The 23,776-nt window shown below is 46.1% G+C and overlaps 1 protein-coding gene across 1 annotated transcript; it reads right to left on the bottom strand.

Moving 5' to 3' along the window:
• Positions 1-2: 2 nt before the first annotated feature.
• Positions 3-22,918, bottom strand: LOC126263620 (bursicon-like; the record flags this gene model as incomplete). The annotated part of the gene is made up of 3 exons (XM_049960706.1): positions 3-205; positions 7,913-8,038; positions 22,727-22,918. Coding segments are annotated over 3 exons (453 nt in total), but the record flags the coding sequence as incomplete, so codon positions are not given.
• Positions 22,919-23,776: the final 858 nt, after the last annotated feature.

Below are 23,776 nucleotides of genomic sequence, written 5' to 3' on the forward strand. Positions count from 1 at the left end.
GTCAGTTTATTAGGAAAATGGGCGGTACAGAGAGGGCGGAGTGCGGCGCGGCGCGGCGCGGCGTGGCGCCCTACTGCGACTTGCGGAAGTGCGCAGCGAGCGGCCCGTCGTCCGGGTAGCCGGCCATCTCCTGCGGGATGACGGCCGACTCCTCGACGCCGGTGCACGGCCGGCACATGCACTCCAGCGGCGCCTTCGTCGACACCTGCGGGACAACAAACGGCGGGCGTCAGGCGCCGTCGTCACAGCTCACATCGTGAGGGGTGGGGGGCTCTGCGACTGTAGGAGAGGGCAGTGTTGACATCTCCCGAAAGGGAGGTAATGACAGTGGCACGTAAAGTGCCCTCCGCCACACACCGTTGGGTGGCTTGCGGAGTATAAATGTAAATGCAAATGTAAATGTAAATGTAAATGACACCAGGTTTGACACCGGTCTTGCTACCAATACCGACGCCTAAAATTGTACCCACAGTTCGGATATAGGACAAAGATATGGGTACATAATATTTGGTATCGGATCAATATCTGAAATCGTGTCGATACCTCAGTAATGGAGAAAATGTAGGTTCTGATAACTGGTATTCGTATCACCTCTCACAGTAGTGTAAATACCTCAATAATATTTCAACAGAACTGTCGGTAATCGTGCGGTATGTGATATCGACATCTAAAGGTCTCGATAATATCAGTAAAAGAATAGTGGTACCAGTGCAATATTTGGGATCAATATCAACATCTTAAATTGTAAAATACTTCAGTAATGTCATAAAAATACTGATATTTATGTTAGACATTGATACCCATATTGTCTCAATGCCTAATTAGAACGAAACAAGGATTTCAATGGAATAGAATATTTTGTACTGACACAAACATGTTCAATCATATGATTCCTTGATATCGTCGGAAAACACATCAATACTATCTAAAACTGTAGGACACATTGATGAAACGGAAAAAGATATTGATACCGATGCAGTATATGACACCAACACCTGAAATTGTACAAAACGTCAACAGTCTCACAAAAATTTCAGTAGATACAATATTTGATATTAATATTAACGTCTAAAATACTACTGCTACCTCGATCGTAATGGAAAGAAACATTGAAACTGATACAATACTACGTATAGAAACCAACCGCTAGAATTGTAATTCTTCAAGTTTTCCCTGTGAATACTGTTTTCCATCATCATTTGGAGATACATCTGTGGCAGCAGTATAAAAGAAGCAGCCCTCAATGCTGCAATTTTCAAACCGACAGTGGTCCGAAGTTAAATCGATGACAATTCATATTTTGGTCGCACAGTACGGATAAATTATTGACGAACACCTTAGCTCTTCTCTCGAAAATATCACAGAGTAGGAAATGAATGATTGCCTACGGGTTTTGGACGTATTAATTTGACCTAGGGTTGGTGGATTTTTAAAGCATTGCGTGAACCACAATCCACTTGCAGGTGTCGAGCTACCACTATGCTATGCAGACTACAACTGTACGGAAAAGTTTAGATCGCGCAGCCCGTGCAATGTCGATGAAAAGTCTATGGCCTTTCTCCTGTATATGAGAAATGTTTCTTCATAAAGTGCCAGAATAACAAAGACCACAGTTGTTCTGGGGTCTGTGAAAGGTGATATGCTTTTGCAAAAGCCAGGTGTTTATGAGATTCCTCGCAAGTGCGGTGAAAGTTGCACACGACAGAGTACACGCACAGTACGAGCACTCGGCACGGCGGTGTTCGGCGCCCACACAGAGGCGGACGGCGGCAGTCGAGGGCTGCGCTGTGGCAGGCGTTGCCACACGAGCGATGTCGCCGCCTTACCAGTCACCGAGTATTGCGTACAGTGTTGTAAATTAAATTATACTTTTGCCATACACCAGAGCAATAAAACTTTATAGGGTTGTTTGTGGTGTTAATTTCAGCCTCACACCGACAGCATTAAACACAGAATTCAGAGTTCGAATGTACACTGACGAGAAAAAAAAAAAAATAAATCGCGAAACCAAAAAGTAATTAGTGTAATGCGACTGTCGGAATACTTTTGTCTAGGTAATATTTAAGTGATTAAGGATGCAAAATCAGAGGTTAGTGTAAGTTTGAGACAAGTCATTGCAAATGTGTATGCTGTCACATTACCAACCCGTGTAAACGCCAGAATGTTGAATGCAAGCATGCAGACGTGTAGACGTGTATGCATTGTGTCGTACAGGTGCCGGATCTCAATTTGTGAGATGTAAGTCTGTTGCACGCGGTCGGTCAATGCAGGCACGGTTAATGCTGGTTGTGGATGATGTTGGAGTTTCGTCCGATGTCCCATTGTGCTCAATTGGAGGCAGTTCTGGCGATGGAACGGGCCGTGGCAACATGTCGACACGCTGTAAAGCATGTCGGGCGCTACAGCGTTATGTGGGAGACACTGTCCGGTTGGAGAACAGCCCGTGGAATGCTGTTCACCAACGGCTGCACAACGGATTTGCAACCGTGGTGTGTGGCATAACAAGGAGAGCGCCCTGCTGCCCAGGCCGTGACTCCACACAGGCAGGCTGGCTGCAGGCCCTCGACCTGCCTCCACTGGCACCGGACGGAGCCAGCTTTTATCAGGAAATACGGCAGACCCATCCCTGAAGTCGGAAACGGCGGCGGTTTGGCGTCAGTGGAGTGCACCCTGCAGGGCGTGTGTCTCAGAGCTGTCCTCGAATTAACCGATTTGTGAGAGTCGGTCGTGTCAGCGTGGTGCCGGCTGCTGCTGCAGATGCAGTGCGACGCCGCACACGGTGGTCTTCCCCCTGGGTAGCGACGAGTGGCCGTCCAGAGCGCTGTCTCCTTACGACAGCAGCCTACGTTCCCGTGGCGGTCGTGTACACTGGCTGCATTCCTGCCGAGCCACTCTGCACTGTGGCGCAAGGAACACCCGGCTCCCTGTAGCCCTATTACACGGCCTCGTCCAAACTCAGCGAGGCGCTGATAATGACCTCTTAGTCAAGTCACCTTCAGATGTGACAAACATCAACTCACCGCGTTCAATCTCGACGACCGCTACAGCGTGCATTTCAAACAAACATGATTTGCATCCTCGCAATGGTTCTTGACACCGGCACGAAATTTGAACAGACGTCACCCTGCGTATGAAGCAACATGCACAGCAACTTCGGTCTACGTTGCAGAACTGCTTCTCGGTGTTGCGTTCGTTTTTTCCCCTCATTGTATTCGGTAAACGTCAATGAGCAAATTTAACGATGTGTCTAGCTCTTCGAATTGTTTTCTGTAGATCCATTTATTTTACGTAATAATTTTGAGATTTACAGAAATTATGATTAAAAAAATGAAACTCATTATTTTATATTATTGTCTGAGTGAGGGAAGGACTAAATGTGGAATGTGTGTTGCCTGTCAGTCTTTCTGATTCCACGAGTAAGTAACTCAGCACGCAAGAGCTTGAGAATGTGCGTGGGTGTTGCATCTGACGGTCACAGGCATCGGGGAAATGGTGAATTATAAGAAGTCAATTTACGGTAGATTTAAATTATGAAATGTACTTCAGTAGTTCAGGCATTTAAAGATGGAACTAATTTACTTTCATTTGTTTATCTCAAACGTATTATTTAATAATTGTGTCTAAAGTGTTTTGGAAATGTGATCGGTTGGAGAGAGAGAACGTGGAACGGTGTTGATATAACCTTGGGATTCAGCCAATCGAGAGTGAACGATCTTTGCGCACAGTAGGTTTGTGAGTGCGTCAGAGATGTGGAGTCGGAAGGATAAGTGCCGAGCTCTTGTGATCGGACATGTTGCCCTCAACTGTGCAAAAATGTACTAGTAATGAGTAATTGTACGGTTTTAGGAGATTAAAACCACAAATGACGATTCGGCAAATTCGAGATGTGACTTTATTTCGAATAATTAAAATTCCGTGTGGCGTACTGTGCAATTTTAAACGAGAACATATAGTTCGAAATGAACATTGCCAGACATTGTACGAGCGTTCTAACTATAGTAATCCGTGTGTCTGTTCAGTATCAAGTTAGGGTGAAAACCTTAAACTGGTTGCTAGAGACTGAAAGTGTTGGACGTGCGGAAGTCGTAGGGCTCGACAGCGTATGTTTGTACATCGAAGTAATAACGTATCGGTCTTTTCGTTCAGTGACCGTTACTCTTTTGGTAGTTAGTCAGGCTTGAAACTTGAAATCATTTTTGCTCCCTGTCGGCACGTATAGTGCAACTACGGTATTTTTTCTTACAGTTGACACATAGTCAAGAATCCACCGACAGGTGGGTGAACTTTATTCCACAGCGCAACAAACTGCGCTGTCACAGGACGGAGCATCGGACAGCTCAACAGACGTGCAGGGGCCGACGGAGTGGCCAAGAAGGCCGCGGGAGGGTGGCTGGCGGAGGACGCGACCAGCCGGGACGAGCTTTCTCAGCTGCAGTTAAAGGATGTTAGTCGTTTCACGTCCATACTCTGTCTTATCTGCTTGGCGGTTCAACAGGTGAGCTATAATCACTGTGAATTTACTGGATCGTCATTTACTTCGATTTATTCTCAGACACGAGTCGTGCTGCTGTGCTGACTCTCTTGTCACCGAGTCGCCTTCTAGTCGGCTGTACGGCTAATAACTGACAGATTGGAAGATTAAATATTTCTGTCCCAGAGTCACAGGAGAAAGGTATTATATATATATATACCTTGATGGTAGTGGAACTCATATTGTTATCTGATATCGACATCTAGAGCTAGAGTCGGACAACATCTAGAGAGTAAGAGAAAAAAGGTTACGATACTGACACAATTGTCATACGAGTAGTGACACCAAAAATTGTGTCAGTAACTTTGGTAATAATGGAACAAGGGTGTTGATACCGATACGGTAGGCTATTTGATATTAACTTCATCATGTTAACTTGTACGACACCTAAGTAATATCAGAAAAAATAATACAATAATTCTAATTGATTGCAACACTTAAAATAGTACTGGTGTCTCACTCATATCAGAAAAAGATTAGCACTAATATAATATTTGGTGTCAAATCCCTTAAACTGACTAATCTTTTTGATATTAATAAAAGCTATCACTGCTGTCTAACGTATTGTGTGTGGATAACACTGGAAAAAAAGTATACATACTGAATGAGTGAATGTGAAATAATATTCGAAAAAAAAGAGTCGGTACAAATACAATATTGGGTATTAGTGCAGCACCTAAAACTGAATCAATATCTCGATAATATGGGAATAAAAGTATCAGTACCTATTGCTTAGCAAGGTATTGATTACTATGTGTGTGTTTTTTGCTAGACAAAAAAGGATTAATTGAAATACAAGGCAAAAGACAGAAATTGATGTTTCTTGCTCATACCAATTTTAATATGAAATGAAATACCGCATAAACATTAAAGGACAAATATTCCAGAGACAAACTGAAATGGAGACTCAATATGTAGTGAAACTGAAAAACTGTACAAAACCAGTGTTCTACAGAACCAAGATTCTCTGCTTATTGCAGACAGCCACCTTAACCAATAACGTATCCGAGCATAGTTGCAGGCCCTACTCAGGCTTTTCACGGTGTCTGTTTCCACCTCTGATTTCGAAACAGAAGTGTCACAAGTTTTCACAATGGGTACATGGGAACAAGTTGTGCGGTAACAGGCGAGTAGTGGCGCCCTGAAAACACTCTTAAGTTTGGAGTTGGCGTGGCTGCACAGGCCGCTCGGCAAGCCGCGGCTTCTCAGCAACCGCGTGCAGCCGAACTGTGAGCTGGAGGAAGAGGGGCAGCCCCAGCGCCTGGTCCAGGCCCACCGCGTGGCTGGGGGATTCCGTGTTGACGCTGTGTCGAGGAATGGGCTTTGTGCTGACGAAGGAGATTTGTATGCCGGGAGTGCCAAAGACGGCGGACTTTGTGAAACCATAATGGCAGATATTTCACAGTTAATGTAGAAATTAATAACAGCCAGAGGAATCATGGTACCTTAAAAAGGAACATGTACATCATCATTTGCACGACGATTCTGACGGTCTAATCCGATTTTCAATATCTTTATTAGTTTAAAGTTTAGTATCTGGCTGCAAATTATACAAGTAACACCCAGAAACGAATTTCCAAAATCTAAACGGTTCATCCGATTTTGTCGATCGACATGTCTTTAGAAAGCTATTAGTGTAAACCTAAATTGCTATGAATTACACGCCTACGTAACTTGAATAGTAGATGAGTTATTGGAGGTCAAAGTGGTCAATTACTTTTGATCGCGTCAGGACATAAGTACGCCACAGTTACACGAAGAAACGGTAGCAGCATGCTTATAAATATATTTATTCGTCTATGTCTTTGTTTATATTCGATGTATACTAGTCATGAAGAAATTGGTCAAATTTTTACTGTGTTTTAGAAAGCACAGAGACATTAGACTACTGGCCTACTTTTGTTTCTGTTCCTTTGATATATGTTTATTTGATTTGTTTATGTATTTAATAATGTGTGTTAGAGCGTGTTTATGGTGCAGCCGTAGGAATATTTATTTAATTTCAAGTATTTCAATGTAAATCCAGTATTTCGTATGTGTTTCAAGAAGTTTGTGAGTGTGCGTTGACTTGGAGACGTGGACGAAGCGCTCTGGCCAATCATAGCGCTCGTTACTACGGTAGGCGATTGCCGAGGTCAACGGAGAGACTGTAGAGCATCGGGTGGCACAGGACACGGGGGAGTGCTGGACGGGAAGGCGCGACGGACGGTCGCGGGAAATACTTGGAGAATGACGACCAGTTTGCACGTGCTTGCGGGAGATAGAGATATTTCGTAGTGACGACTTGTGCACTTGTGAAATTTCCGTGGCTTCTGCAGTGAAGATGTAGTATGCGTTTGGAAGTGAATACTCACGAGCTACGTTGTTGCTCATAACTAATTCGTGAAGTAGGAATCTACTGTTTCCTTGTTATTCAACTTGTGGTGGACCATCGAGACCAATAAGTGCTTGACAGTAAAAATGGCATTCTTAAAGGTACTTCTGCTATCGTACTCATCATTTAAAGTCGTTAAAATAGTACCTGCACATCTTTCATTTATAAATTTCTATGTTACTATCAAAATTCGCAATTGTTGACTGATAGGAACCTTCGACCATTCGATTCATGCTTGTATTCATATTGTATACTGTAGAGTCAGCAGTATTTGGCATGTAATGCGGCAACTGTGTATCCCAGCCCCCATACAACGAAACCAGCCAAAACTTTTAATGTTTCAACTCTGAGTCTGAGGGTACGTAGTTGAGGGCCACCATTAATTTTTTTGAAAGCCCACAAGCTCCGCTCGGGTGTGAAGACAGCTGAGGACGCCAGTTGTCTCGACTGTGGGACACGGCCCCCGGCAACTCGATGGTCCGGCATCCCTGTCGTGACGCCCGAACACCACAAGTTATGTATGTGTACCACCTGGAAAACACGTAAACTTCTCCCCTACTCGTTCCCCAGGGGGATTACAGTTCTACTGGATGTGCAAGATGGCCTTCCACCGCACTGGGATCGTGTTCGTGTCGTGTGCTCGCAATTGACCCCAGCACGAGAGATGAGACAAGTGGTATCTATCTTGCAGAACTTGGAAAATAGTGTCCTCCTCCTATTCCACTTCGTCCTCAGCACCATCATTTTCGTCATGACCATTATCATAGGTTCGCTTTCTCCCTGGAGATCCCACAGATTTCGGACGTGGAAGTTCCCTCCCTCCCTCTGCGCCGGACTGGGCCAGCGTTGCACAATCAGCTTCAGTGGCAGAGGAGACGCTGGTGGTGGCGCTCGAACCTTGCAGGGCTTGAGAAATCTGCTGCCGCCGCCCTACCGGCTGCCCAGCGCGTCGGGCCGGTGCTGTGGTGCGTCGGGTCGGCGGGCAGCCGGGCAGCCGGGCTACGTACCTTGCGGAACTTGCGCTCGCCGGGCTTGGCCTTGGGGCAGAAGAGCGAGACGCCGGCCTCGCGCTCGCCGCTCTCCTGGCAGCACATGCACGACCGTTCCATCTGCCAGATCTTGGACCCCGACACCTGCGGGCACACGCGTCGGCCGTCAGCAGCACACTCAGTCGGCGCAGCTTATAAGAATCGTCGCCCTTTTATGCAATATTTCTCGATTTCAATCAGAACCACAACAAAGCACATTGACAATGGCACCACTTAATCGAGCGGAATTCTCGATTGGACTGACAATTTCGTAGATGGAGGACACACGACTTTTTCTCAGATGGAGTTATCGAATGAGGTGGGGGCAACCTCACACGATCACGTAGGCTCAGCTTCAGGTACGGCAGGTAGCGGGATACTGGGGAAAAGCAATCACTCTACAAATAAGAACGCTTGCAAAACAGTCGTACCGTCCTCGAATATTGTTCATTGCTCGTACTAAATAGAACTGACAGCTAATACTGTTTACAGATTTTTTTCGACCGACGAGAGAGAGCCTTGCAAATGCAGAAGGACACAAACTCGCAGCTGCTCCAAGACAGCCTCAAAAACTACGCTGGCGTGTATAACTTGAGGAGGAAAGTAACTTTTGCGTAATGAATCACTGCCGACTAGCGTAGCTCTACGAATGTGCCTGTGTGCAATATGTGTTCGCAGCTCTCGCAATATGAGGCTATGTGATGCACCCGGCAGCACTGTCAAACGTAATTGTGCCGTGGCGGCGGTATTCCTGATCGGTTCTCGATCGTTGGGCCTCCGAGTGGTGTTTCTGTCTCCGTTGCGGGGCGCCTCCTGGCGGCGGCTGGCGCCGTCTCTGCCCGGTGGCGTGGTGTGTGCGCGGGCAGCCGAGTTTGGGCGCGAGCGGCGCGAGCGGCGCGAGCATTGCCTTCTGCGTCGGACGGTGGGTCCCTGCGCGCTGCCGCTGGCCGGCGCTGGTCTTACCTGCTGCTCCCCGGGTCGGTCGTCGCCTGACTACCAGCTTTCCTGCCCTGTCTGACTGCGCCTCGCTGAGGTCTGGGTCACCATACTGGTGCCGGATCATCTTTCTCTCGGCGATTTCCCTGGACCGCACCTCGGCAGGAGCTTGTGGCTGTTCTGCTCCCGGATATAGGTTACACGGGAGTACTTTTCCGTCCTCGGAAGTTTGGTGCTGTTTGTGTGTTTCAGCGTGCTATGGCTAAGAAGATTATCTTCATTGTTATGATTGTGTCTGAATCGTGGGCAAACCCCAGTGTTCGTGTTTCTCGGCATTCTGTGCGGTGATGTACCTTACTTAGTGTGTTTCTCTTGGCGTTTTATTGTGCCGTTGCAGAACTTTGCAGAAGTGTAAGGAGGGAAAAGGTTAAACAGAGTGCCTTTGGATCCTGTGGCCTGTAATTTTGCTTGTGCCAAGTTCCGGGGTTTCGGGGGATAATTGGTTAAATTATGTTTTGCAATTTATGGTATTCTGTGTGTTTGTCCGGGGTTTTTGCTGGTCTGTGCCCGTACGATCTCCCGTTTCCTCGCCCGGGCTCGTACTTGAAGTTTAAGGTAAGTTAATTTTGGTAGTTCCCGTCCTGTGGTTCGGTGGGCCCCATGACGAATTGTTTTTTTTTTACACCCTGCCTGCCCTATCTCCCTGTGCTCATCTGTGCCCGTGCGCGAATGTGTGTAAGTGGGCGACGGTGATCGTTTCCTGACTTGTTTACCGTTTCTTGCCGACTTCCCTGCATAGACTACCGAATCTTTCATTTAGTCTATGCCGTGTTATAGTTGCGTCAAGTTGGTTCGCACATTCACCTTGGTAACGACATCTGCGCACCTATGAGATTGAATAATGTTTGAACTATTGTAAGCTGGTGGTTGTCGCCGTGTGTGTTAAAATTTAACTTGTATTTGAGCTTTGGTGTAAATGTATTTCGTTGACTGAGTTAATTTTATCTTGCCTACTGCTGCGATGTCAGAAATGTTAAAATCTAGCCTTGGGCTCCTTGTGAGTTTTTATGTTGATAACTGATACAGCATTTTAGTGTAATTATTTATCTTTTACGTTTTGGGGAAATTTTATCTTGGCAAATCCTTGGGGTTAGACACAAGTTGCACAATTTATGATCTATGGAAATGTTGGGGTGGATTGCACTTTCTCGTTAGGCCTATCATTTATTGTTTTACTAAAGGCATTAAGAGGTATTTGTTGAAAGCTTTTTTTTAAAAAAAAATTTAACTATCATAAAATTAATCTTACTTGTGAAGTCATATTTGTGGAGAGTTGTTATTTAAATTTCATCGTCTACTGTTCACTCCAATAAAACCATCCTGCTAAAGAAAAAATTTTGGTGCTACTATTTGTTCCCCTACCACGGCTCAGTAATCGTTTCGGTGGTCGTGTGAGGAGCATAATGTTGCACGGCCGCATTGACCTCCGAGACTCTGAACACAGTGACCAGCAAGTGTACCGTCATTCCGAGACTCTGCTCCTTCCCCGTGTGGCTTTCTTCAAGGATGTATTCTGCTCTGACTTCACTTTTACAGACGACAGCACGAGATCTCACTGAACAGCCCAGGAGTAAGAGTTCTGAGAACGCAGAGGTACTCGACTGATAGTGAGTTCGCCCCCATCGAGCACGTATTGCAGCGCGCAGCAGCTGTGAGCGGCGCCGCACCGCAGCCACTCCTCGCCGGGCTCGCGGTCAGCCCGTCGCAGGGCGTGCAGCGCCTTCCGCGGTGGTCACACACTCTGATGAGAACCGAGTCCCACCCTGCCTAATGTTCGGCCAATCATCACAACTCGCCTTGACCTCAGTGTACCAACAACTGTCTTCGAATACAAGTCTCCTTCCTGCTCGTTTCATTGCGCATTTCTTTCGGTTACCCTGTCTGCTGTACTGCACTGTACTACACTGTAGTAGCGCTTTCTGTGTACGATCCAAGTTTCGCGGAGCTGCGTTACTTAGCGGAGACACATTATGCGAAAGTGACTCTCGTCCGTAAGTTATGCGCCGGCCAGAGTGGCCGAGCGGTTCAAGGCGCTTCAGTCTGGAACAGCGCGACCGCAACGGTCGCAGGTTCGAATCCTGCCTCGGGCATGGATGTGTGTGATGTCCTTAGGTTAGTTAGGTTTAAGTAGTTCTAAGTTCTAGGGGACTGATGATCTCAGATGTTAAGTCCCATAGTGCTCAGAGCCATTTTCGTAAGTTATGCACACCATTGTAGTGCCGAGAACTGGTATTACATGGGGAATGTAGGAGTACAGTACAACCCCCTGCATACTGCTCCCAGAGTGACCACACAGACTCTACCACACAATAATTCTTCCATCCCTCCAAACGTGAAGGGTTTCGGAAGGAGACCTACTATCTGGTACAATAGGAAGTACCCTTTGCCATGCACTTAACAGTTGTTTGCGCAGTATGGGTGTACGTTGATGTAACGGTAGACGTAACAGTTTTGGATGATGTGTCTGTGCTAGAAAACTATGACCCTCGCATAGAGTATTAAGTGAAAAAAAGTTTAGCCTTCTTTGGAATTTGTCACATGTGATCTGTATTCTTTGAGTAGACTAAACCACCAAAGACCAACAATGGGCAGCATATTACGGAGATATAAAGCATAAAAAACTGGAGGTATCATCTAGTTGTCAAAGCAGTATTGTCTCTTAGCCATGAACCATCAGGCGTTGCAAATGTGATTAATAAAAAGAAATAATTAAAATCTGTAATAATTAGTCACTTAATTAATAATTTTTATATAGTAATAATCATCTGATAATTTAAAAATAATAAAAAGAAACCTTGGGTACGACTATCCCCTGCCACCTTCGCCGCATCTGCACGTCAGCAGGATATGTCCCACACGGCTACAGCCCTCGAAGAAACAAAAACAACGATAAGAAAATATTTTTTAGATGCAAACAATTGTAGTTCGGAAAAAAAGTGTCAAAGCTGAAATTTTATCATTTGTTTCCTATTAAAGAAGTAGATACTGTGAAGAATAAAGGAAGCTATGTGTAAAGTACAAAGCGGAATCTCTCTTCTCTTTAGTCTTTCATACCAGGAAGTGTTTGTCGAATTTTATGTGCTTAAATCACAGTAACTAGCTTCGTCCGTATCCTCTATTAGGTGTCGGTGTCCGCCCCCGGTAGCTGAGTGGTCAGCGCGACAGAATCTCAATCCCAACGGCACGGGTTCGATTCCCGCCTGGGTCGGAGATTTTTCTCCGCTCGGGGACTGGGTGTTGTGTTGTCCTAATAATCATTTCATCGCCATCGACGCGCAAGTCGTCCAAGTGCCGTCAAATCGAAAGACTCGCACCCGGCGAACGGGCTACCCGACGGGAGGCCCTAGAGACACGCCATTTATTTGTTTATTAGGTGTCGGTCAGGAAAATGAAGGCAATCGACGAAATGTAGTTTTCATCGTGACGCAGTTTTGAAATACACGAAGACTAAACAAACAGACCTCCCAACATTCCACAGGTTTAGCAAAGATTGCATTGAAGTCTAAGGTAACTGACTGAAACTACTAAGGATAAACACATGTAATGTACAGGATTATTCAGAAGTACCTCCAGGGTTTCGTAAGACGACTGTGGAAAACACGACGGTAAACAGAAAAACGACAGGTATCAGTGCACAGACCAACTCTCCAAATTTTTAACTCAAATTACAGGTGGTCGTTACGGGCATAGTTTGTGACACGGTTAATGTCAGTACGGAGGTCAGAATCTTGCGGTACGTGTTCCGACGCGTCAGTTCGATACAAGCGAACACATTAACTGTACCTCCTCGCAACTCTTTCAAATTACATGGCAGTGTACGCACGAGCGCACGGTCTTTGACGCGAGCTCGTAACAAGTAACCACACGGAGTCCCGGGGGTGGCTGCGGAGGAGGAGCGGAGAACCGCGTGCAGCACGCGCGCCCTGCGCCTGCTGCGGCTCGGCGCGCAATGACACGCGCTCTGTGGGACGCGGTGCGGAAGGCGTCAGCTGTGTTCCACAGCCTCGTGCGGATTTTCTGTGTCCCGAACACGCGCTTTATGACGATTCGGACACACGAAACGTGGCTTCGTCACTGAAGCCCGCCTTTGCCTCTCGCTGCAGAAGCCGTCGCAGGTCCCTGCCAGAGTGAGAACAGCTGAGCGTCGCGACAGAACGGCACAAGTTGGCGAGGGACGCGCCAGTCGACTGCGGCACCTGCCTGCCGACTGGCTGCTCCGCACAGCGTTGGCAGCCGGTCCCGCGAAATGTGTTACACCAGCTTGTCTGCTGGAGCTTTGACCTGATATTCGATGCGGTACTGCCGCTCGACACTGACGCATTTAGTGGATTCGAAGAAGCAAAACCCGCGCACCACTCCGTCACGCGCCACGTTTTGACGCGCCTGACGACTACTGTTGCACTCACCGAAACCTGCAGAGGTGCTCTGTCCACCTTTGTCTCACTTTTCGATACGTTTTGAGCTTTTCCCAAAATTTTAAATTTGTCTCTACACAGCACTGGGTAGTATAAAATAAATCAGTGTAGCCTAGTGCCACTCGTAACGTAAAGTTCGTACAATTGTAAACGAAATAAGAGCCCAGTTAAATAATGGCTCATTTGTCCACTGGTAAACGAGACTTACTCGTTTACTAACACTGTCGAGTCGGTCACTACTAACGGCACGTGCAGAGAGCTTTCAGTTTTCCACGCTGTTCTGTAGCTCGTCACCGTGGCGACCAGTTAGCGAATACTAAATCGGCACAGCACTCTACAAGTTATTCGAACGGATTCCGGCCATTTATTATCAGCCACCTCACTGTGTAAAATGTCAACTACTATTCTCATCGGTATACTACGACCCGTGTCGAAACTTCCGTGCGGTAATCGACGAAAATTGTTAACAGATTTACCAAATCGCAAAGCACGACCACGTATAAGAGGCTCTGAGCGGTATCTGACTTGTACCATTCACTACGAATCGTCGGTAGGGGGACGAGGGCAGTGCTACCCCACATTCCGTTGTTGCCAGATGTATCCGAGATGGCGGCTATGACGTCATCGAAGATGGCGGCGTGTAGACTTGGCAACAGCAATGACGACATCCGAGTTTGCGGCCGTGACGTCATTCCGGATGGTGGATTTTGGCGGGAAGTTCGAATTTTGGTGGGAACGAGGCCAATTGGGCTACCTCCACTAACCTAACTCCCCACTGCTTTTCTGGGGTAGGGGAGGGGAGGGAAGTTCGAATTCGAACAGCACAATGCATCACACCACGTTTATCTCCAATAAACTAAGAGAATAGAGTGAAAATATGTCACTTGCGCTATACGTACTAACCAAATCATCCGGCCACCATCTCTTCCTAGGAACTGGCACCGAGTTTGGTGGTAAAGAAAGATCAATTTGCATATCTCTACTAAGCTAAGAAAATGGTGTGAAAGAAAGGACACTCGGACTACCTCCACTTACCTAAGTCATCCGACCGCCACCTCATCCTAGGAACTGGCACCAAGTTTGAATTTTGGCAGGAAGATAGGTCAATTCGCCTACCTCTACTACCCTAAGAAAATGGCGTGAAACAAAGAACACTTTGACTACCTCCACTAATCTAAGTCACCCGACCGCCGCCTCCTCCTAGGGATTCGTAGGAGAAGGACTCGGCCTGTACTGGACTGGTGGAGAGAGGAAGGAGTGTACTTTATTTATTTTGGAACAATTTAATTAGGGATGGAGTATATTTATTACACTGATGCAAAACACATGCTCTGACAGGCTTGGGGTCACGTCACACAGCCTACAGACATACTAACCACTAAAAGACTCTGCAAACATCCTTGCTAATTGTCAACTGTCGAAATCATGCACCAGTCTTTATTTAAACAATTTCAGCCACTACCACCATCCGGTGTGTTCGCCACGAGGTCCAGAGCCCAACTGACCTAGTGCACAGCACCACCACCAGAGTGTGCTATCATCCCTCTCATCTCTTCGACCGCTTTCTATCGCTGTTCTAATGGGACACCTCTGACTCGCTGATACCGATGTCACAGACCGTATTGTTCCACTGTTCGTATTGTGTCTCTGATGCCCATACTGATGTTACAGATCATGCTGTTCCACTGCTCGTGCCGTGTGTGTGTACGTGATGTGAATACGGACATGACAGATTGTGCTATACAAAAATTGTTCCACCACTCCTAAATAATTCAGTACACTGATGTGCCCACATAAAATCAACTCGTAAACTGTCCAAATAACTCACAGAACGGCATACAGACCTGTTTGCAAAATAATCCAACAGACACACGCAAGCACCACCTGCAGCCCCCTGTCCACTGCACCACACTGGAGGGTACCAGTGAAGTAACACGACTGTCAGCTGCAAAGTCGTGCACAGCTGCCCGCAGTCATGAGGCAGTGACATCCTATTTGTACTCTGGACCTCAGAAATTCAAAATATGTGTTTAACTGGACACAGTTGTTGACACGACTGGGTGAGAGTGAACACCTCTTTTTTCAGAGACACTCACCCCGTCTCTGAACTGTGTGCTCATGTGTTTTTTAACATTGAAGGTGTGTTCACACTATACCTGCTGTACGGGTCCAGTGGGAACACCTTTCACCATTGTTTTCTGCAGAGGAGACTTTCAGTGCTAAAATTATTTTCCACAGATCGCTAAATTGCACTCACAGTTAAACCCACAAAACCTGTCTACTGATCATCAAATACATACATACTAGACTCACAAGAATATCAGAAGCCAGGAACATATTTACCAATCTAACTAAATATTATTATGATTACAATCTGACACCGATCTATGTACATGTAATTTCTGCTCTTGACACTTGTGGTTCGGGAACAAATATTCATATCTATAACACATAATTTTCCATGTAAAAAATCTCTCTCATACCCTCGTGGTGATCTATGTGCTGAATCAATACGTCCCACACTCATCTTCTCTAGTCTGGCTACAACATAAGCCACAGCAACTTAACAATACGATATATACACATTTTACATAAACAGTGTAGTTATCTTTTATATCTGTACAGCACCCAAAAAAATTAGGGTGTGCCTACACTCACACCGGCTATTTGTCATGATGCTCCTCAGCCCTAGGGAAGAATCGTCAACCTTTTCTTTCTTTCTATAAACGTGACATTCAGTGGCAATAAACTGTTTTACACTTATCACCATATTGCACCGTCAACTAAACCTCACAAAGTGCCATACATATCGTCAAATGCGGAAAGACTCTTACTCAATGACACTGCTCTCCAACTGAGGGCAGAAGCTTGAATATTAGAGCGTGAAGCCGATCTCCATCCCACCAATATATCACCGCGTACCATGCCGATCTAGTAAACATAAAATTCATATTCTCCACTATACAAAATAATCCCTTTTACATCAGAGCACCCTCAGCGGACCGAAGTCACACTCAGAACTGTTCTACAAATTCGGGATTGTCATCCCTCAGCACAAACACATTACTGTTTCTGATCCGAACCTGCTTCCTTGCTTGCTCGCTTTTCTACGCACATCTCCAGACTGGGAGATTACAAGAACACATATATTTTCGCATCGTTTGCCATACTATTATACCATTTTTGCGGTACTTCCCGATATCAAGCTCTAGGCAGCATCCTACCGATCACTAGCGCAACATAATTCCCAAGATATAGACTGGAAATATATTTCACTACAAACCCCAAACTTTAGTGAGGTGCAGCATGCTGTAAACCACTGACTAAGTAGAAAAAATAGAGGAAACTGATATTTCTGCTCTCGAATACCGATGTCGGTGATGTAGCAGATTCCTAATCATCCCTCTAATTTAGAAGCCAACTAAGGTTTTTCCCATGTCTAGAGAACAGGCAAACATGTCTTCCACATGCTATATGCACAAACCACAATCGATCGACTCTCAACTAAATAAAGGAGCGAAATGTGCAGAAGCAGTCTACAGAACAATTTACATGGGAGTCAATAACTCTCTGGCGCAATCGCACCTCCATACACAATCTTCCCAAATTTCCACCTGTCCACAAAGGCCGCCCAACACACAGTATTAATTCACTATTCGCTTGTCTAGATGGCGGCAAAGTTAGATACATTCCTACACTCCAACAGACCTCTGAATTCAGATGGCTGCTGCCATTGTCGGGAAACGAGAATCATTAGCACCACAGGCCATGCATACATGGAATCATTGTAGAAAACCAGTCACATACATGTTTTATCATTATACTTAAATTAAATGTTATGATCGTGGTCTCAACTGAATGTCATTGGACAATGAGCGATGGATTGGAAATACACCCTGCTGAAAACTGTGTCCAGTTGTAAGGAAGGTACAGATATTTCCAGTTCCAGAGCCAGTCTTCAGCAGGGTGTATTTCCGATACTTCACTCATTGGCAAATGCTGTTCAGTTGAGACCACGATTGTAACATTTAATTGTAAGTATAACGATGAAACATATTTGACCAGTTGTCTAGAATGATTCCGTGTATGCATGGCCTGTGGTGGCAGCAGCCGTTCGAATGCACAGGCCTGTTGGAGTGTAGGAATGTATCTGAGTCAACTTTGCCGTCGTCTAGACAACCGAATAGTGAACTAATACTCAGTATGTGTTGAGCGGCTTTCGTGATCATCTGGAAGTTTGAGAAGACTGTGTATGGAGGTGCGATTACGCTGGAGCGTTATTGACTCCCATATAAATTGTTCGTTTTACTGCTTTTGCACATTTCACGCCTTTATTTAGTTGAGAGAAGATCGATTGTGGTTTGTGCATCTAGCATGTTGAAGACATGTTTGCCTGTTCTCTAGACAAGGGAAAACCTTAGTTGGCTTGTAGCAGATTCCAAATCATCCCTATAATTTACATCACCGACATCAGTATTCGAGAGTGGAAATATGAGGTTTCCTCTATTTGTTTCTAGTTACTCAGTGGTTTACAGCACGCTGTGTTCACTCTCGTCTGGTCACATCAGCAACTGTGTCCAGGTGAATACGTATTTTGAGAGGAATTCTAAGGTGCGGAGTATGAATAGGATGTCACTGCCTCATGATTGTGGGCAGCTGTGCGTGACTTTGCAGCTGACAGTTGCATCACTTCGCTGGTAGCTTCCAGTGCGGTGTAGTGGACAGGGTGTCTCTTGGATTATTTTTGCGAACAGGTCTGTAGGCCATGCTATGTGTTATTTGGATAGTTTACATGTTGATTTCGTGCCTGCACATCAGTGTACTAAATTATTTAAGAGTGGTGGAACTATTTTTGTATAGCATAATCTGTGACGTCCATATTAGCGTCACTCATACACAATTCACGAGCAGTGGAACAGCACGATCTGTAATTTCAGTATGGGCATCACACACACATCACGAACGGTGGGACAATACGATCTGTGATGTTGGTATCTGCACGTCAGAGGTGTCCCATTAGAATGGCACTAGAAAGCGGTTGAAGAGATGAGAGGGATGATAGCACACTCTGGTGGTGGTGCTGTGCACAAGGGCAGTTGTACTCTGAACCTCGTGACGAACACAGTGGGTGGCAGTAATCGCTCTAATTGTTTAAATAAAGACTGCAAACATGATTGCTAATTGTCAATTGTTGAAATCGTGCACCAGAGTCTTTTAGTGGTTCACATGTCTGTAGGCTGTGTGACAAGACCCCAAGCATGTCAGATCGTGTGTTTTGTATCAGTGTAATGAATATACTCCATCCCTAAATAAATTGTTCCAAAATAAATAAAGTACACTCCTTCCTCTCCCCACCAGCCCATTGCAGGTTGAGTCCTCCTCCCATGACTCCCTAGCTTAGTGGAAGTAGTCAAAGTGTCCTTTCTTTCGAGCCATTTTCTTAGGGTATCAGAGGTAGCCCAATTGACCTATCTTCCCTCCAAAATTCAAACTTGGCACTAGTTCCTAGGAAGAGGTGGTGGTCGGATGACTTAGGTTAGTAGGAGTAGCCCAAGTGACATGTTTTCCCTCGCTTTTCTTAGGTTGGTAGAGATAACCTCGGTGTGATGCATTATGCTCTTGGAATCTGAACCTCCCGCCATTTTTCTGGGGGTTGGGAGGGAAGGGGGTTTAGGTTGGTGGAGGTAGCCCAATTGACCTTCTTCCCACCAAAATTCAAACTTCCCACCAGAATCCGCCATCTTGAATAACGTCATGGCCGCCATATTGGATGATACCATTCGCTGTTGCCAAGTCTACACGACGCCATCTTGGATGACCTCATCGCCATCATCTTGGATACATCTGGTAACAATGTAATGAGGGGTAGACCCCCTCTTGTCCTCCTACTAACATCACCGTAAGCAGCATTGAATTTAGCTTCTGTCATGTTACACGTTTTCCCATCCTAAACCAAACACCAAGGGGAAAAAAGTTTTCTCTCTTTTTCAGTCTGCACAAAAGTAGGTACAACTTACTGAAATGGTTGCTTCATAGAAACTAACCTATGACTCAGTGTTATACACTGCCAGAAAAGAATTAGTACACTCTTTTAGAGGTTTCCAATCCACTCGAGATTTATTGCCGCAACAGTGTATGTGGAGTATATGAAATGATTACAAACCAATAACACAAGCAAGTCTGAGGTACCAGATATCGACCACATTAGTACATGCTGTCACCTCCACAGGCAGCAACGCAGATGCTGATTCTCACATCCGATCGTTCGCTAAGAAGGCAGGTACTATCCTGGGATACGTTATGTCACGCCTACTCGACCTGTTCACCAAGTTCTCCAACAGTTGCCCGTTGGAAAGTCGCACAAGTCACTTTTTGTCACATTGTAACGTTGTATCGCACAAGTGTGGAGATCGTGCTGGCCAGAGAAGTTGGTACATGTCTTGCAGAACACATCGGATTTCACGAGTAGTGTGTCCCTATTGGAACAACACGTGGCCTTTCTGTTGTAAGAGTGGAAAAGTACGGTTCTAACAACATTCTGCATACATCGAGCGCTAGTTAGCTTCCCCTACAGAAACACCAAAGACGAATGAGCGTCGTAGCTTATCACATCCCAGACCACAAACCCAGTTTGTCTCTCTCTATGTGGCTGTGCACACTAGATCCACGTCTTAGCCACAAACGACCATCACTTCGGTGGAAGCTGGATCTGCTTTCACGGCTGAAGACCACATTGCGCTGTCCCGTCTTCTGAGTGACCCTTTGATGGCACCAGTTGAGCTGTGCACACCGACGCTGTGGCGCGAGTGGCAGACGGGCTGGAGGTGTGCGTGCCCTTAGTCCCACTGCTAACAACCGGTTTGTAACAGTTCGTGTTGTATCTGGGCTCACAAGCACTCGTGTCTGAATTATGGTACCTGTACCATCTTCCACTGCTGCCATTACGACGGCTCTGGCGGGCGTCTGTGTTCCCTGGACATCCAGAACATCGTCTACAGGTGTGAGAATCGCCGCGTGACCACTGATACCAGCACCGTTGCACAACTGATGCAACACCTCCAACTTGTGTTGAAATTCTCCCAGAGGACCATCACGCCACTCAGAAGGCCACAGTTGGGCCATTCGTGAGGATGACAGTTCAAACCCTTTTGTGACCATCCCGATTTAGGCTTTCCGTCATTTCTCTAAATCGCTTTGGGCAAATGGTTCCTTTGAAAGGGCACGGCTGACTTCCCTTTTCATCCTACCCTAATCCGAGCTTGTGCTCCATCGCTAATGACCTCGTTGCCGACGGCACGATAACACTAATCTCCTCCTCCTCCTCCTCACAATCGGACTCCCTGAGTTGGCTGCAGGAAGCGCGAGTGTCTCTTTGTGGCATGGTTGCCTGCTAGCTTCACACATCTGCACCCCACTGAGCCTTCTGGCTGTGAGCACTCTCTGTTCAAGGGAGATTGACTGCTTCAGTGCCTCTGTATACTCTGTAACTAATCTAATCCTGCTTACACGATACATAAGGCGTTGTAGTATATCCCTGCATTCCTCAGATAATACTAATTTATGAATTCTGTACATAGGCCTTCATGGATTAGATGGCATCTTTCTTCAGAAGTCTGCCAGTTCAGTTTTTCGAGGATTTCCATGACGCTCTGTCATTAGTCAAGTCACGTCTGTGACCATTCACGCTTTCTTTCTTTGTACACGTCCAACTTCGTCTGTCACTACCATTTGGCACAAAGATGGGGCGCAGAAATGATTTGTAAGCAATTTCCTTTGCACACGTCTGCCTTTTCCCCACTAGCCTGGCAATGAGCCTAAGTCTGCCACCTGCCTAACATACGAATGAGCCTGTATGATCGTTCCAAGTTATATTCGTACAGACTGAATGAATTTTTTGACGCAAATTGCAGGTTCTTTATAATGTAAATACTACGGTTTTGCGTTTTTTTGAAGCACACAGTTTTACATCTATGAGCATTTAAAGCAAATTACGAATCTTTGCACTGCTACGAAATCGTACCGAGATCTGAATCGATATTTTTCTGCAGCATTTTTCAAATGAATCTTAATTTTAGATAGCTGCATCATCTGCAAATACTCTGAGATTGGTATTAATAATGTCTATCAGGTCATTAATAGATGTACGAACAGCACACAGTCTCCTGGGAAACGCTCATAGTTATTCCTACTTCTATCGATGACTCTCCATCCGAGATAACATGCTGCGTTCTGCCTACCAAATTTTCAAACAAGCCAAAAATTTCTCGATTGCGCTTTCGGTAAGAAGTGTTGGGGTGGCACCGACTAATGCTTTTCTGGAAGACAAGAGTTATTGCATGTACATGTCTTCCGTTATCCACGTCTCTCAGGATATCGTGTGAAGAACGCACAATTTAGGTTCTGCATACTGATGCTTACAAAATCCAGTTGGGTTGACCGAGAAGAGGTTATTCGTTTCCTGCAGCTCATTACGTTTAAACATACAACAGCTGACTATGAATTACACAAAAAACGTTAGACATATAACATGTCGACATCAGTACAGAAAACAACAGTGACGGTTTCCTAAGAGAGGAACACAATAAGCGGAAGAATAATAACAGAGAAGAAAATCACAGGATTTCAGTTTTTAGTGATCGTGGTAACACCCAGAGGAGATGGACATTAAAAACACACAACTGAGAATTTGTGTTACCTAACGTTACAACTGGAAGATTAAAAAATGTAGAACAGAAATTAATCTTAAATTTTATAAAGTTATGTCAGTACCACATTTGCTGTGTGGGTGTGAATCTTGGTTAGTGAAACAAAAAGGTAAAGGAAGCTTATGAGCTAACACAGTGAAACTTCCTCAAAAACACAGCAGTATTCACAAAATGAGTTAATGAAAGAAGAACAAGTATTAGGAAGGAATTGAAAATATTTGATGTAAACGAAAAGGCTCAAGAAAAGTGGCGAAAACGGATATTCAATCTGTTGCAAGTGGAAGATTTAAGACTACCACTAGATTTTTGGCAATATATTCAGCAAGATAAAAGATGCATGGGAAGAGATGGAAGGACCGAACGTAGCTGCAATGGGCCAGAAGAAGAAAACCAATATGTTGTAAGATTTCACAACAGACACTGGACGGAAGTTTCCTTCTCGTAAACCAGAGTGTTGCAGCCAGCTGCACGAGGCGCGGCGAGGCGGGCAGCGGCGGCCGAGCAGCTGGCGCTCAGCCGAGCCTAGGTGGGCAGGAAGGGCTGCTCGGCAAGCTGGCGGGCAGCCCGCGTGTGCTGACAGCGCTGCCCTGGAACAACCTGCCGTCTACAACCGCTGGGCACAGTTACTGGCTGCACGATTCTGCGCGAGTACTTTTAGAACTGTGTAGTGTACGGACCTGCAAGTAGCTGGAGCAGCGACCGGTGCAGGCGAAGCTGGGGATGGGCTTGGGCACGCAGCCGGGGTACTGCAGCACGTGGATGACGGGCGTCAGCTGGCACTCGTCCGCGGGGCTGCGCTCCGGCGCCTGCGACGCTTCCGAGGCGTCGGGACGCACGACGGCGAGCGCCGGCGCCGGCGCCGCCAGCAGCGCGGCGGCCACGCCCAGCCACCACCGCGGCGCAGCCGCCCCCGCCCCTGCAGACGCCGGCTCTGAAACTGGGCTGCAGCAGCCTCGACCGCCAACTGGGGGACCAGCTTCCAGCGTCTCCACCACCACCCTGGAAGTGGGCTAGGGCAGTTCAGACCCTAACACTGCCAGGTATCAGCCCTGGTACGGGGGAGACACCTCGACTGTACTAATGCCTTTCTTCTCTGTCAAACTCGACCGCACTCCGAGAGCTGTCCAGATTTACATTTTCTTTGATGTTCCAAAACGACTCGACCTTTATGGTGTGAACAGTGCCGATTCACGTTCTCGAGCCTTAAAATTGCAATATCGGGAAGAACGGTTAATAAAATTTTACTTATTGTGCACACACGGTATAGAAGGAAGAATATATCATCAAGTTGTAGGTGATTTGGGAGAATAAGGAGTGTTCAATACAGAGAATTGTCACCTCTCGCAACAGCAACAGCTCCGACCCGCTTTGGCATTGCGCCACACTCACCTCGAGAAACAGATGGGAGTACGTAGTTCTGTGGCGCTCCGACTCCGTGCCAAATCACTAATCTTAGTGCCTGGAAAGGAGTGGTGTGGCAGTCTCTCGGCAACCTGTGACCAGCAGGTTCAATACCTCAAAGATCTGGAGGACATGCTGGCCAGTGCAATCCCTGTACCGACATATTTAAGGACAGAATGGGCTACCTCTGTTCTTATGTCATCTTGTTGAAACATTTGTTCACAGAGACGTCGAAGCTAGGGCAAAAGGCGAAAACAGAATGGCTGCTGTCCAGATTACTGGTTATGTGAACCAGAGGTGACTGCATCGTGTCCCCAGTGGTACCC

The sequence above is a fragment of the Schistocerca nitens genome, chromosome 6 (genome assembly GCF_023898315.1).
Source record: "Schistocerca nitens isolate TAMUIC-IGC-003100 chromosome 6, iqSchNite1.1, whole genome shotgun sequence".
NCBI lineage: Eukaryota > Metazoa > Arthropoda > Insecta > Orthoptera > Acrididae > Schistocerca > Schistocerca nitens.